The sequence below is a fragment of the Bactrocera latifrons genome, unplaced genomic scaffold (assembly GCF_001853355.1).
Source record: "Bactrocera latifrons isolate USDA-ARS-PBARC rearing strain unplaced genomic scaffold, ASM185335v1 scaffold_37, whole genome shotgun sequence".
Classification (NCBI taxonomy): domain Eukaryota; kingdom Metazoa; phylum Arthropoda; class Insecta; order Diptera; family Tephritidae; genus Bactrocera; species Bactrocera latifrons.
The window spans coordinates 513,501-530,566 of NW_017537012.1; the positions used below are offsets into that span (position 1 = coordinate 513,501).

The 17,066-nt window shown below is 35.3% G+C and overlaps 1 protein-coding gene across 4 annotated transcripts in view; it reads left to right on the forward strand.

Annotated features, from left to right (window-relative positions):
- The window catches only part of LOC108971996 (venom dipeptidyl peptidase 4), a 115,666-nt gene that overhangs the window by 86,695 nt on the left and 11,905 nt on the right, over nt 1–17,066 (forward strand). The window contains exon 2 of one of the 4 annotated variants that reach the window (XM_018938402.1): nt 5,128–5,595. The exons of the other annotated variants lie outside the window; for them this stretch is intronic. Within the exon in view, the coding sequence (XP_018793947.1) occupies nt 5,497–5,595 (99 nt within the window). The 5' untranslated portion in view covers nt 5,128–5,496. The remainder of the gene's footprint in view (nt 1–5,127; nt 5,596–17,066) is intronic. 4 annotated transcript variants of the gene reach the window in all.

The following is a 17,066-nucleotide window of genomic DNA, read 5'->3' on the forward strand; positions in this document are numbered from 1 at the left end:
AATTTTTGTTATTACTTTATCTATTTTAGATAGTGTTCCCTAAACATAAACCAGATAAACTGTAAAATTTATTGCTATATAACATTCTTTGAAAATAATTTCTACAACAAAAAGTTCGCAATGCACTCCTTCATTCGATGCGCAACCACTTACAGAYCATTGGACAAAATATTAAACCCCACTCACTTACATTTCACTGGACGATATATTAAAACTTACTTACAAACGCATACTTTCATAAAATTATACACCTTGCCATTAAAGTTCAGTCATGCCCACGAAATTCAACTCTTAGGTAACTTTATATCGCCCTTAATCGCATTCGTTAGCCAAAGATTAAATAATTCAACTCCATTGTAGTTTTAATAGTTGCAACAAAGTTGCCTTTACCGCGCTGCAACCAACACAACCATATCATTATCCACCGTCTCTTTCATTTGCTGCCGCAATCCTTCAGCGAAACTTCGCGAATAGTCGAATAGTCGCGTTTGATAAAATGTTGAAGCATCTCATGAGTGCACTTCTGCAGTTAAAATATCTAAGTAGCTAAAATATGTGCAACCACTTCCGGCAACTTCAACTTAAAGCGGCTAGACGCCAGAGCCAGTGCAAATATGCGAAGGCAAAGAGAAAATCCTCAATTGCTATATTTATATACATATATACTAGATATCATTGTATAGGTATGTTTTTAAGTGCTTGAGCTCATTGCTCACCATTTCCACTGAGCTATGTCAGCTAAAACGTGAATTGAGCTTCAGCGCTCGACAACAACAAGCAATGCGGCATCGAGTTAGTTTAAGCTGCAAACGAGTCAGTTCGAATTCTTGCTCTTGGATGCATGGCTGCCGCTTTCCCAGCGGAAATGAGTTGAGTCGAGTGCACACTTGATAAAATGGCCACGTAGAAAACGTTTCGTTTAGCAGTCAATGAATGGCGAGTAACTCAAGTGCTTGTTTATTTCGCGTATTGCTGCTAAACTCTCTTTTTGATGGAGAATATGGTGCTCTTGCATATTCCAACTGCTATTTTGCTATCTTAAAGTATTTTTTAATTTAAGTGCTGTAGTTGGAAGCATAACAATGGATGGCGTAGGGTTATACTCGTATAGTATGTATTATGAGTGTGGCAAAGCAGGGTTAACCCGCCACTCCTTTGTGTAACACTGAAACTGTCAGTGAGTGACTCCTTAAAGCGTTCAATCAATCTTCGTTATTGTTGTTAATGGCTGATAATGCATAAAGTATTCAAATGATAATGTAAGGAGTTAGAGTGGAACAAAATATATAATATTAAAGTGTTAAGCATATGGAAATTTAAGTAGTTATAGCGGTATGGTAACGCTTGACATACAGATTTGCAAGTAGTCCTGGCTGTTGCTCCAAAATTTTGTGGTGCATTGATATTTTTATAGTAATTTTGCCTTAAAGGATAACTTGCCTTGATTGATAATGGTAAATTTTTGTTGAATAGTAAAATAGCAACTGCTGATCCATATTCAGGTGTTTTGGTTAGCACAACTTAGCAACGTGCACACTCGTCCAAGTGGGGTCCTGTGCTACTTTTGGCATCAGAATCAATAATATAACCTAAATTAATCTAAATTATTCCATAATGAACCAAAAACTTTAGGTTAGATCGGACAACTCTAGCATGTAGCTTCCACACAAAAGACTTAAAAACTCATTTTCTTGTATGAAAAACTCTATGCGTCTGTGAAGGATATAGCTTCGGTACAGCCGGCTTTTTCTCATTTTATATACATTTCGTATTACAAGATTTGAAAAGTTTCCTAAGCAAAAAGCAACTCTATAACTAAATTCATACCGAACCAAAATATTTTTTCAAAGAAWTAGTTTGTCATTTCTTCTCGAGCAAAATGTTGAAATAATTAATTTTTGTATGGCAACCCTATGAATGTATAATTTCCTAATAAATCTTTTTAAAGAATTATCGTCAATATTTCATTACCCTTTCTGCCAGTTTTATCGTCCACATACATATATTTATACGCGCACACACATCCATCCACCGCAAAAAGATTAAGCTTTCCMCTCCATACTCYTTGCTTACTTAAACATAAATAAAARTAACTTTGTYCTGCAGTCACAACATTCAATTTATGCGCGAATGTTTTAGTCTCCAACATTATAGCARCAAAGCAAACTCAACTACGTTCAGACTCATTTAGCACACTTCGCGCAACAAATTGTCCTTGAATCGCCCMCGCACTTTCGCCATACGCATGTATTTGTCATCAAATAATATTGAGCCTTGGCAAATAAAACATAACAGACATTAATAAATATTAACACAGTTGATAGATTATGTTTGTGTGCTTCAGTGAACACACTCACACGCAGCAAAGCGAAGCGCATGCCRACAGCACAGCCGCAGGCGCAAAATTTTTCCCATTTATCAATCATACATAAATATAAATATTTTATTTGGTTTTCACTTGGATATTGGCACAAAATGAAAAGTTTATGCCGTCGACAAGTCAGCCTTTGGCAATCACTTAGACAAACTKTCATATCGAGAGTCAGTCGAGTCAGTTGCAAGTCCAGCAGGCTTACAGTCGTTCAAACGTTAAAGCAGTTTAGTTAAAGCAAAATGCGAAAATATGTATATATGTATATATATGTATATGTGTGTATATATTGACTTATATGCCTGAGTGCTCCGCGTTGTGCTTCTATTATTGTCACTCATACGCCACGGCATCATGGCATGCGTTTGCGTGGTTGAGAAAAATTCTTTGAATTGATGTTACAGCCGCAGGTCAACCGTCTATTCAATCAGCCAGAATGCTAACTAAGCAATCAGTGAAGCGAATGARCCGCTGCGGTTGCACAAATGTGCAGCTAATGTGGCTAGAAAAATCAATCGACAATAATGAGCTGCAGTATGTTGGCATATACTTTTGTAGTGATTGTTCTTTATTATCAAGCATTAGAAATAAGAGTTTCAAAAACATTAAGAATGTGAACTACTGTTGCACCGCTGCTAGAATACCCTTCACAAATAAAGATGTTTACATAGAGGCACTGAATTTTGAATGTTCCGTTTTGTGGTGTGTGTGCTATAGTGGTCCGATCGTAATTTTTTTTCAAATATTTTATCGTTGTCTTTGCTAACAATTCGTGTCAAATTTCCTGAAGATACCTCGTCTAGTAGAAAAGTTTTCCATACAAGCACTTGACTTTGAACGTTGCSTTTGTACGGCAGCTAGGTGCTATAGTAGACCGATTTGAAATTTTTTTTTTTGCAAATTTTGTAGTGATGCCTAGCACAACCACTCGTACAAAATTTCAATCAGATATCTCATCAACTAAAAGGGACTTGATTTGATCGTTCAGTTTGAATGGCAGGCAAATTTGGCASTAGTCCGAAATCGGTGGTTTCCACAAATAAGTAACTTCTTATGGAGAAAATGATGTATGGAACATTTCAGAGTGATATCTCAAATACTGGGGCTAATCCGTATATGTACAGAAAGATGAACCTGGTTAAATTGACTCAGCTTGATCATTTATATACAGACAAATATATTAGTAATTTATAGTCTCCAAAGTTTTCTTAGGGTATTACAAACAKCATAGCAAATTTAATATACGCTGTTCAATCCGCATGAGTTACTTAGATCCAATTGTCATGGGAACGGCTTTAATTGTGTGTGGTTGCTTAATTTAACACCGTTTTGTCAGCTTAAACACAATTTGAAAGTAACTGTATATGTGTAATAGGGTGAATCTTTGTAATATTTTGGCAACATTTTTTCGAAAGCACTTTATGTCTACCACAATCTTTCTACTTGAGTGAGCAGTATAATTGATCAGTCAAGAGCAATCAACTACGTAATTGACCATATTCAACACATATACCAAAACAAAATTATACAGTTATCAATACTTATTTCCACACCTTACTTTGTATTGAAAATATTTCTGAATAAGCCAATACATACATACATAGCTATATCTATAACGAACCAATAAGTCCCTCCATTGTTGTGCTTCCAACATTTGGCTTGAGTCACTGCGCCTGTCTGGCTAACCAATAACAGTTAAGTAGGAAATTTATTGTACTATATTAGCGCGATTTGTCACTAATACACACTCAATCCACCTGCTTATTGCAGATATATATTTGTTTTATTTGGACAAATTGCGGCCGCTAGTCAACCACAAATGCTTTGCCTCCTTTTGAAGCGTACAAATGTTCGCTTTTTCATTTCCATTTCTATTTCAGCTACAGCCGCACATTCTWTCATTCTTAGTTGCATATTTAGCTAGGATTTATTTCAATTTATAGCAAATCGTAATGCGGTTTAATCTTTGTTGATTAAGTTCCATTATGCTTCGATAACTTATTTTGYTAATATTTGACCATAATGACGAATTATTATTTTCTTTCTAGTCGTATATAAATATATATATACATATATGTATATAAATAATTGACGTTTAAGGCACAGGCGAATGGTTGGCTGAACTTCGTACCCTTATTGCGTTTAGTCAAATGAAATAAACTAAGCGGGTTTGCAGCCGTCTGAGATTAACTGACAAATTTTGTGAGCGGGTTTTTCGTGTGGTYCAGTATTTTAAGGGATTATAAGGGGTCATTTTTTATTCTTGAATTAAAAAGATTTAATTCAGCTAAGTTAAGTTTTAATTAATTAACTTTTTTATTTTATTTGTTTGTTAATTAATTAATTTTTTAATTAAATAAATTTAAAAAAATATACAGTGTAAAAGAAAATTTATTTAAAAAAGAAATTTTTGTTTTCGTATTTCTATTTTTCTTTAATATTTATTTTTTTCTTAAATAATTTTTTTCATTTATTTTTTATATACATAATTTTTTTTTGTTTATAATGTTTTTTTTTGTAATTTTCAAAATTTATGTGAAAAATTCAAATATCGGGTTTYTCGGTTTTTTATTCTTAACTTTTAAACTATACACATATGGTAACATCGCATTTAATTAAAGCAATAGCATTTTGTGCTGCGAAGCACTTGAGTGAAGTTTGGCGTTGGCGAAAAGGCACCGCAAGAAATTAACGAAAATTGTCAGCACAGCAATTAATTCTGGCACATCTCTTTTGTGCTTTTTCTCTTTTTACAGCAACGAAATAAAATAACAACAAAGCACACACACGCTTGAAAATTTAAAAATCAAAGCACTATACTAAAACAGACACTGGCAGAAAATAAGTGAAAAACAACATCACAAAAATAATAATATAAAATAATTTTAAGCACTTTTTACACAAAAAACTTAATAAAACGAGAGGATACGTTTAAATAATAAAAAAAAAATCAAAAATAATAATAAATCAAACAAACCAAGCAATTGAAAGAAAGTGTTAAAACACAACAAACAACATAAATAATTTACAACAACAATAAATCATAAATATAAAAAACACAAAATAACAACAAATTTATATAAAAACGTTTAAAACTGTAAATAAAAATCGCACACACCAGCAACATGTCAACGAGCAACGATATAGTCAGCGCTGAGGCGGCACCAGCCAGCGCGTTGCCAATGTCGCAAATGCCCGCTGCACCGACGCCAGCAAACGATCAGGTAGGTACGCCCTGGCAGCCAACTGCAGTGGCGCAATGCCAACGAACAKCAATATCGTAATAATTGCGCTGTCAAATTGTCACCAATTCACATACACACGCATACACACTCAGTCTACATATTACATGCGCTAAAGTCGGCAGACCGAAAGTACAATGCCTACATGCATTACACAGTTGWAATACCGCTTTTCTGTTAATTGCATATGTATTAAGATTTTTATGTTAACCTCTGCACTTATTGCCGTTTGGCATACTTTTAGGCGTTTATACACAAATTTTTATACTTTTGGTATGTCTGAAGTGTATTTGTTATTTTTGATATTTTTGGCATGTCTAAACCATTTACTAAGCTCATTTTCGAGCTTAGTTTTTGACGTTTAAACGCTTTTTAAAAGTATATAATAGTTAATTAACTGTTAAATATTAGTTAAATATCAGTTAATTACTGGTTATCATTTGAAGTAAAATTTGAAAATGTTGGCATTAAGCATTAAAAATTGCATGACTATACATAGTCAGAGTGTTTTTTGCTATTTCTGTTTTGAATATTTACATTTTTGATTACTTATTTGAAATTTTTTTGCTGGACAGCTAAATATACCTAACCAACTTGCTCTTACTCTTTACTTAGACCAGTTCCGATGCGTTAGTGCAATTCAGAAAGCTACAACCTGGAATATAATTGAACTTTACGATCATAGCCCTAACTTTATCTTCCTTGCACAGGGTGTGCAAAATTAAATTCTCCAAGCTAAATGAAAAGAATATTCTCAAATATAGGTACATTCGATATGAAAATGCACAAGAACCGATTTCTTGAAATGGACAAATGATTCTAAACTCATTACATTAAAACGCCTATAACTTCAGAAATAATTTGAAAATTGAAAAATCATCTTAGAAGGGTATTTTTTAATATTTAAGCTATCAAATTATGAAAAAAGGAAAAATTAAAATTTTGTTTTTTCAAATTTTTAGATTAGAATACTGCCTTAAGTGGACTAGGCATTGTCCGGAACCACTAAAGCGTCTATAACTTCAGAAATAATTTGAAAATTGAAAAATCCTCTTAGAAGGGTATTTTTTAATATTTAAGCTATCAAATTATGAAAAAAGAAAAAATTAAAAATTTTTTTTTCAAATTTCTAGATTAGAATATTCAGAAATAATGTGAAAATTGAAAAACCCTCATAGAAGGATATTTTTTAATATYTTAACTATCAAACTATGGAAGGACCAAAATCTCGAAAAAAATCTTCAAATTTCTGCACTCGAATATCGACTTAAGAGAGCTTGTCACTGTCCTGAACCACCAAAACGGCTATAAATTCGGAAATACATAATTACAAATTTTAAAAATCCTTTTACAKGGATATTTTTGATATTATGTATGCTAAGAAGAAAATTTCAATTTTTTCCAATTTCGGGAATAGAAGTGCTATGGGTGTACCATTGTCTTCAACTTTGGCGCAATAGTCGTTATTTAGGAAAAGCTTACCAGTAATCTATAGGGGACTACTGTCTGTGATTTGGTATGGATTTTACGCTTGAGAACTGACGATTTCACGCAAAGAATTCAAGGGTAGTTTATAAAGCCAAATAAACTTCTTCGTTACTTTGCCCGTATTCGTCTCATATCTCCTCTTCCTAAGGCAATATTTTCTAAAMAAAAATGTTAAATGCAATAATGTTACTTATTTTCCTTCTAAAGTCGATATTCTTTGCAGCGAATGGGTGAAAGGATGGCGCAAGTCAAATGTCAATAATTAATTAAGCCGACCAATAATGAAATCTTCTTATTTTTCTATAGCTAGCACTATCCTTTTCCAGATGGTGACTTTGACTCCAACTTTTTCGTTATTAATATCAAAGAGTTGTGAAGATACCATTATTTTTACTCCCACTAAAAACAACCACTAGTCCGATTTCGGTTAGAACTTGGTAGCCATTGCGCTTACTGAACAATTTAGCACAAATTGCATTATTGGGCTTCTAATACGTCAGTAAGCAACCACAATTGCCTGCTTAATATTTTATTTGTCAGATTTGCGTACTTATTGCTTTGTTATTTCGATTTACTGGCGTTAGCAACAAAACCGAAATACATGCACTAACAAGAAACAACATTAACTTTGGCTGCACCGAAGCTCTAATACCCTTCACTGTTGCAGTTTTCATAGCAGATATTTTAACGTATTTTCGTCAATAAATTTGTATGAGAGCTATATGCTATAGTAGTTCGATCTACAAAATTTCTGTAGTGAGGTAGCTCGTCAAATAAAAAGCTTTTCATACAAGGCCTTGATTTGGATCGTTCATTCATGTCCATCAAATGTTCGTCTAATGGCGTATCGTTTATATAAATGCTCTACAGAGTCTCCGATTTTTTTTTTTTTTTTTTTTTTTTTTTTTTTTTTTTTTTTTTTTTTTTTTTTTTTTTTTTTTTTTTTTTTTGTATCACAACCATTGTGGCAAATTTAACATACCTTGTGTAGGGTACAAAACTAAATTAGTAGCTAGCTGCTCTTTGTTGCTATTGTTGTAGCTTTAATTTGTTCATTGTGGCTGGGAGTAATTGGCAGTAGACGTCAAGTTAAGCCGCCATTAATTTCAAAACAAATGAGCGCAAGGAAATTACAAAATGCAACCAAGTAAAAAAATTGGATAGAGCAAGAAAGAAGCAGAGAGAGAGAGAGAGCGAAATTGATAATTACAGACTTAGTGAAGTAAATTTGCTTGCTTTGCAAAGGTCGAAGTTGTGCAGGCAAACTGAACGATTTCTTTTTTTATTTTGCTATTTAATATATTTTCCATTATTTTTTGCTTTTTTTCAGCGTTTTGCATGCCTGCTTTGCTGTGTTACTGTGGCTGGTGCTTGTGCAATTGACAAGCCCACAAGCGTCTTTGACAAAATTAAAATATGCACAGCAGCACAAACATTTATCGCAGCTGTAAACCGGCTGCTTATATGCAAATGCATGCTAATGCTTTTGTGTGTGTCTGTATGTACGTGTGTGCATTACAAGAATGCTTGCTATGGCCATTATGCAATGTCGGCAACCTTGATTCATACACTGTCGCTCTTGCAACATGGAATGTCGTGTCTCAAAAGGCCAGGCCACAGTAGCGTTACTCAAAGCCTGCATTAGCCTTCAAAAGCAGAGCAAGAATGCACACACACACACATTGACGACTTTACCAACACACATACAGCTATAGAGCTGGATGTAGAAGACATGATTGTGGCACAAATACATGCTCAATCGAAATCCTTACAAAGCTTTGGTTGAAGGCGAAATGTTGGTCAGACATGTCGTTGCCAACACATTAGTGCTTGTGCCAGCGCACACAAACAAACACATGGACATACTTGTATGCATATAAGTGTGCATCTATGCTTGATGCGCTCAAAGTTTTGCTTTTTTGCTTTCTGCTGCCTCTGYTGTCTGTCCGCCTGCATGTCTGCGCGGCGCTTCCACTGCCACGGCTACTGCAKCACCAACTCACTAATGATAATCAAATAAAGGATCAAGGAAATTCGGTTGCCATACTAGATGCCGCAACTCGACGCAGCGCCGCAGCGAAGCGCATGTTTCTCGTTAGTCCACTTGGCAGTGCCCCAAAAAATAATTTKCAGATCTCTACTATACGCTAAGAAGTTTAGCAGCGCAGATAAATGTTGCTGCTGCTGTTGTTTGTRTTGGTGACCCTGATTTCCGCTTCTGCATTAAAGTGTGTGGAATTTTGGAGCACACGCGCAATTGTATGCCAATGTCTGTATGTGTTTGCTTTATTCGTTTGATTATAAAGCCATTCTCAAAGGATTTTTGCTATAAAGTGCCACTTAATTCGCAGTTTATGTAAATTTTAATATTTTTATTGACTTCAAGTCATTTTAGGATTATTTCCCTTGAGCGTTTTCTATTACTCTTCGATAGTTCCGCGATTCCCACCCATCTAGTACAAGAACGCAACAGAACACAGTAGCGCAAACCCATTCCCGTTCTACAGATAGCTGTTCTAGGGAGCTCAACATTAGTTTTCTAAAGTTCCATATCGTCATCTTCCTCTGACTCTTGAATTTCTATACATTAAACCACTTAKGTGCGGGGCCATGACTACTTTCAAAAAATTTTTCTGAGCAGGTCACTTATTATTGCAAACYCCTCTACCAAATTTGCTATGTATTTCAATTTAGTGCTAAGTTATATTTGTGGGCATGGCACTGGTCTATTTGCGCCCATCTGCCAAGGAACAAAAAAACTAAATTAATTTTTTAATTTGTAGAATTATTAATAAAAAAAGAGTTCAGAGGACATTTTTCGCCCATTTTATGCCCCAAATTTCGCAATGTWAAAAATTGAATGCCAAATGCCCAAATAAAAAGTAATTTTCCTGTTGTTAGACATATATATGAGCATGTACAAAATTAAATTTAACTAAAAATTTTTCCTTACGGTTTTTTCCAATATTTTGTTTACTTTTAATCCATTAAAACGATCTGTTAGTTTTGGCTAACCCTAAAACATACACGAATACAAATATTTGTTTTTAGTGTAATGAAGTGGTATATTTTAAATATTTTGTATGAAAAGCTTACAGTTCCAGCTTATACATATATATTTTTATTATAAATAAAATAAAATATTATTTTTAATAGTATTACCAAATACATACTAATTTTTTTATATTTTGTAATATTACGTACACAAACAACAAACACATAGATCGAATAAACAAGATGGCAAACAAAAAATTATTGCATTTTTATTTTACAATTTTTAAGCAGTTGTGGCACGTTTGAGCTTTAAGTGCTGCCACTTTATACGATTTTATATTTTTTCACACCGCAGCACAGTTTTGAGAGATTTACGCTTCGTTTGTGATCAACTTTTTCGTTAATTTGTACTGAAGCACAAATAAAACATATTTTTTGTGCTTTGTTGAGTTTTTTTTTTTTTTTTTTTTTTTTTTTTTTTTTTTTTTTTTTTTTTTTTTTTTTTTTTTTTTTTTTTTGTAATTGGAACTTTTTGCATTTTTTAAGCGCATGTACCTACCAAAAATACAAAAACAAATCCAGCCGATTATTAAAAAACTTGCGCAAAAATGAACAAAATATTTGTGAAATGAAAGCATGGCACCCACAGCTTAAACAAACCAATATTTCTGCTCCCCCAACAAAATCCACTACACATTCAGCATGCTTCAGCACGTGCGCCGTTATGGCTATATCACGTTTTGTTGTTTATGTATCTTGTTTCGATATATTCGTTAGTGCATATGATTGCTTTAATAACACAACATATATAAACGAACATAAATAAACCACAAACATGTACAACAACAAAACAACAGCAACAACCACAYCAACAATGATGTTAAAAATAGCGTAAAACAACAATACATAAAAGAAATGATTGATATTTTCATTTTTAACGCATCACGCGGCTGCCATAAATGGAATAACAACAATAAATTCCTCTGCATATGTATTGGTAAATGCAACAACAACACATAACAACTACTTAAAAACCAATAACTGCAAAAAAACGCGTAAAAATGCCAACAAACTCAACGCTCGTGAAGTATCTGCCAGCCACGCATCCATATTTCCATCATTGCAAGCAGCAACAACAACAACAGAAGCAGCAACAATTGCTGCTACAACATCAACAGCAATCAACGCTGCAATCTCAACGTTGTGTTATGCGCATACCAATGCAGCAACACTTGACCACAGCACAACAACAGCAACAACAGCTGTCGCTGCAACAACAGCAGCAGCAGCAGCAGCAGCAGCCAACCTACGCGACACCAAAGCCGCAGCAATATCAATACCACAACAACAGTACAAGTATACATGCGAACCACGTTAGCAACCATGTAACCGCCAGTGGCAATATGCCGTTATACGGTGCCGGCAGCTGCAACATTGGCGTTGCTGGCGCTGAGCTGAKCAAAAGCGGCGGACCGACAGTTACATTCGACGAATTCACCGAATTCTACTGGCCACACGACAGCAAGCAACAGCAACAGCAGCAGGCACAACAAAAACAGCAACAACAACAACAGCACCCACAACACGCAACACCGCACAATAATTGCAATAATATTGATATTGGCGGTGTAGATGTCGGCATAAGTGCCGTGGCGCTCAACGAAGCCAGCATCGCCGCCGCCAATGCAAGCACCTCAAGTATCGGCGGTCGCACCTTCATCACGCCCGCCGACATACCGCCRCCACCGCCACATCCGCCCAACATGACGGCACGCAAACGGCACCTGGGCGCCAGCAAGAGTGTTGAGGAGCGTTCAACGCGCGATGCTGGACGCTGTCAATGTGAACATCCGATTGAGTTTGTGGCACAGCAACAGCAGCAACAACTGCAACCAGCACAGCTGCCACAAGTTAGCTTGCAACAGCAACAGGCACATCAGTCATACGGCAGTCATCACAGCGTTTACCTGCCAACGCAACAACAAGCGCCACAACAACAGCAACACCAACAGCAAACACAGCCAACATATCGCCCACACACGCTGAAYCAGTGCGCACACAATAATGATTACAATCACTTGCCACCGCCGCCGCCTGCCACACTGACACGTGCCGATTCGCATCGCAGCCATCACAACCTGATGGCCGTTGCTAGTTCTTCGTACTACAAAAATCGCTTCTTCGACGATGCGCCATTGCCACCRCCCTCGCATCTCTCCACATCATCGCTCTCCTCGAAGACTACCTTCGAGACGCGGCAACTGAAGGTAAGTAGGTGCTGAATTGCGGAGTGTTTTGCATWGGAATTGGCAGTATATGCGTCTCAGATATTTCAACCTACATTGCTGGAATTTGAACCCAGTTCGTGACAAATTCTTTGTGCTATATGATTTTTGAGGTGCTATGCGTTTTATATTGGTCCAAATTCCGTATGACTAGCAAACATTAGTTGTAGCAAAATCAATTTTGTATCTGAAAATTCATAGGTTCTCTCAATTTATAAGTGTCCTCTATGAAGGCATTTCCTTTAACTCTGATTTCAGCTTTGGTAAAAGATGATCGACAACGTTCTTTTTGGGTTCTTGTTCTATACTTTCTTAGTGGTTTAAGCAATACTGCAAAATTGGTAATTGGTCTTSATTAATTAGTACGCTGGTAGAGCAACTACCTGAGCCTGCGAACCTCTCTTCAAGATGTATTCATTTAGAGCGCAAGCCGGTTGTTCGAAGACAGACGTCCCGTTGTAGCCGCCWCTTGCATATGAACAGATGGCACGTCTCTTCTTCTTCTATATTATATATAGAAGAAAGTATGACTTGTATAATAAACATAGGTTCAGTGACTTCAGTGATTAAAGGTCCCTTGTGACCCCGAAGTCAACATAATCAAACAAACAGGTTAAGTTCGACTGGCAGAAGCTTTAATACGCTATACAGCTTCAAGTTTTCGAAAAAAAAGACATTGATTTCGATCGAGCAGCTTCGAAGACCTGATTTTGTAGGGCAGCTATATGCTACAGTTAACAAATTTTTGGGAGGTACCGTTTTTTTGGACAATTATCTATGYCAAATTTCGTGAAGATTGCTTACCAAAAACAAAGTTTTCAATACATAGACTTAGCCTCGATCGTTTCGTTTGTATGACAGCTATATGCAATAGTGATTCGATATTCGAACAACTAAGCACCTTCTATGAAAAACGAAATTGTGCAAAATTTCAGATGGATATCTCAAAAACTAATGRCCAATTCTCGGACAAGTCTAAAACGACTCAGCTCGTCATGCTGATCATTCAAGTATATATTATATAGGGTCTCTGAAGTTTAGTTCTATATATTACAAACAATGTGATAAGCTTGAGATACCCTCTTCAAGTTATAGATAATCACTATTGCTTACTGGGTATACATTTACAACACAACCGTTAGGCATACCTCTACTAAGTGACTCATCAAGTTGTGATGTTCGAATGTATGTATGGGTCTGGTATATTGCAAAACGATTGACCGAAATTGTTTTGCATATTTTATGCAAAATARCGGAAAGGATGAATGAAAAAGGATGAATGTTGAATTGTTAGTGGTTATCGGTGCCACAGTGCGGTCAGACAGTTAATGGAAGACCGGAAAGCTATTTATCCATATATGCAGTTACTTTTTTTTTGGCTCTGCTCACAACGCATACGTTTTGCTTTTTGGGCAAAAATGATTTACTATGCAAGTGAATAACTTAAATCAGCAGAGGAGACAGCACAGTCAGAGCTATGTAGTTATTTTTTCTGTTTATAGTCAGATAAGTTAATAGGCTTATACAGTTAAATTTACATGGCACGCACACGCCTTTTGGTAGTAGTGAGTAGTGATTTTGTGGCCACCGAATGGCATGATTTACATGACAAAGCGCTTTGATTTATGTTTGTGTGCGTTGGTTGGAGTTGTAAATAACATTTATCAAATATATTTAATAAAGAATATTTGAGAGGAAGCAATTTTTAAAGCAAAGGTAACCAAGCAAGAGAAATTTTATGCACACCGTAAAAAGGTGAATTGCAAATGAAATGGAATAAAAACAGTTAGAATGCTATAAATAACTAAATAATATAGAAATATGATGCTCAGATTTAAGGGTTAAAGACTGGCAGGGCTGTGGAGCGTAAATAGTTTATACTACCAAAAAATGTGTTGATTTAGGGAGATTTCTATCTTGTCGGTCCGAAAACCTGCTGTTTTTTCTGGAATTTTTYTTCTCGGAAAATATAATCGGTAATAAAAGTTATGGAATTTCCGCACAGTTATCGGAAAAAGTTTTTTGAAGTTTTATCACTTTTTTTGTTGATCAGAGTAAAGAGCAGAAGGGGATAGCAAGCAATGACGAAAGGAATCAACACGCACTAAAAAGCATCCCGCTAAACCAAAACAATACACTTATATATATACGTGCTGTAGCAACACGCCACCGGCCGCCAAACAGCCACTCGAGGCTAATTAATTTCTAATGTGYACATGGGGCGTATGAGTAATATGCCAAGCGCTTGCTTAGAGCAGCAAAGTACTGCCAACTTCACTCAAGAAACATATACATGTATACAAACATATACACACAAGCATACTGTAAAATAAATATAYATATTATATATAGACACTAAAGTACGCACCGGCTGATGGTCATAAAAAGCCAAAACAAGCAGTCATAATGCCACACAAAGCAGCAGACTAAAATAAAGGCACCATTAAGCGCRCATRATGCGCGGCAGAGCAAACATAAGCACAGTGACAGTAGAAAGTTAAGAAAGTGGAGMAATAAGGCGCATAAAAAGTGTAACAAAAACTATGTATATGTGGATTTATGAAACCAAAGCAATTGTCTGCAGGTATGTRGGTGTATATGTGTTACTTGTGAGAGCACATTGTTGTCTTCTTAAGCACAATTGTTGCTTCTTATTGGCGATCAAAACAAGGCGATTAGGCGACGCGCGTTATCTGACCTATGGCGCCATTTAAGTCGATGTGGTACTGCATTATCATGTTTCGCATATATGTGAAATGACAGCAGTGCTGAGCAAACAGCAAAACATGTAGACATGTGGTGCTTTATACTTGTATACAGAAAAGAAACTAAAAATTTGCTGTTCATTTCAAAGATGTCCTTATTATTATCAGCTATGCCAGTTGAACTAATAATTCATTTGTGTTTACAAAAACAAACTTTTCTCGAACCTTACGAACTCTTTACTATCCTTTACTACATTTATGCTTTAAAAAATTGCCTCATTTGTCGCTCAATGCTCAGTCTATTTGTATAATAGTCAGTAAATAATTGCGAGACTCATTTGCTCAATATCTTCAAGCGTTGASTAACAGCTGTACGCTGAAAATATGAAGACAAATTGACTACTCCATGAAATATAATATATCAATTGCGGCCTAATTGGACTGAGCACGTAGTGTGCCTAGACAAACTGCTGCCAGGAAGGCAAAAGCATATTTTCAACGACACTGACTGGTGGATAGAACARTCTTATAGCAAAGAAAGCACAAAGGGTGTCAGTGTTTTTGGGTACACAGGATTAAAATAAATAATATATGCTATATATTACTCTATACTCTAATAAAARGGTGACCAGCTTCAAAAATTGCATTGAGGGAGACTAAATACAAAATTTGARAGGTCGTAATGAAGCGATTCTAAGTACAGCTTAACACTTAACAGAACCTGGTCTATATCAATTAACATTCCTAAGGATTTTTTTTTATAAATTTTCTTCTCTCTATATGTAATATTAACCGCTGAGTGCAGTGCTTTTTGGAGGAAACTGCTCAAAAATCCATCAACCATTCGAATAAGTCATATCCCTATATAGAAATATCGAATTGTCGAATAAAATAATGGTGCATAACACAAAATGGAAAGAAAGCATTGCCATATGTCTCATAATATTATACTTGCTTAGATATATCTTGAAAAAAAAGCTTACTGCGGCAGCACCTAACCGAAAAAATGAATAGAACTTTATTTTGATCTTTCAGTTTGTATGACAGCTATTTGCTATTGCACAATTTTTCTTTAGAAGTAGCAGCGTTGCTTTAGAAAATAATCCATGCCAAATTTCGTGAAGATATCACGTCAAATAAAAAAGTTTTTCTTAGAAGTATGGCAGTTTGATCGTTCAGTTTGTGTGACAGCTACATGCTATGGTGAACCGTTCTGAACATTTATTTCAGGGATTGTACCACTGACTTGGATAACAATCCGTGCCGACATCWCGTCAATTAAAAAAATTTTCCATACCAGCACTTGATTCCGAAAGTTCAGTTTGTATCGCAGCTACATATATGCTATAGTGGCCCGATATCGGCGGTTACGACAAATAATCAGCTTATTGGAAAGAAAAGGACATGTGTAAAATTTCAGATCGRTATCTCAAAAACTGATGGCATATCTTGTTCAGGTTACAAAACATTCTCACAAAAAAAATTTTATTTGAAAAGCGTGACTCGTATACAACATTTGCTTAAAACGCAGCACATGCTTCAGTTAAAATGTATATATGTATGTATCTTCACCTCCGGGTATGTTTATATTAATTGCCATATTAATAAAACAAAATGTAACAAATTGGTAGGCTGAGTCAAGGGAATTACTTAAATGACAAATTGGGACTAAAGGGAGGCTGTAAACGAGCATAAGCATGTAGTAGTTTAGTATTTAAAATATGTAAGCCTTAAGTTGGAGCGTTGGGAAGGATATGATATTAGGCGAGATTAAAAGCAAATTGCGATTTGAAAAGTCGATATAAAAAATCAAACATTTTCTGAAAGATTTTTTTATATTGTTAATTATCCTAGATTATTCAAATATTTGTAAATATATAATTTAATATAATATAATATTGGTATATGCGTATAGTTTTAATACATATATATGTATATATTTAATATAATATAATATTTCATTCTCCTAAAACTAAGCAAA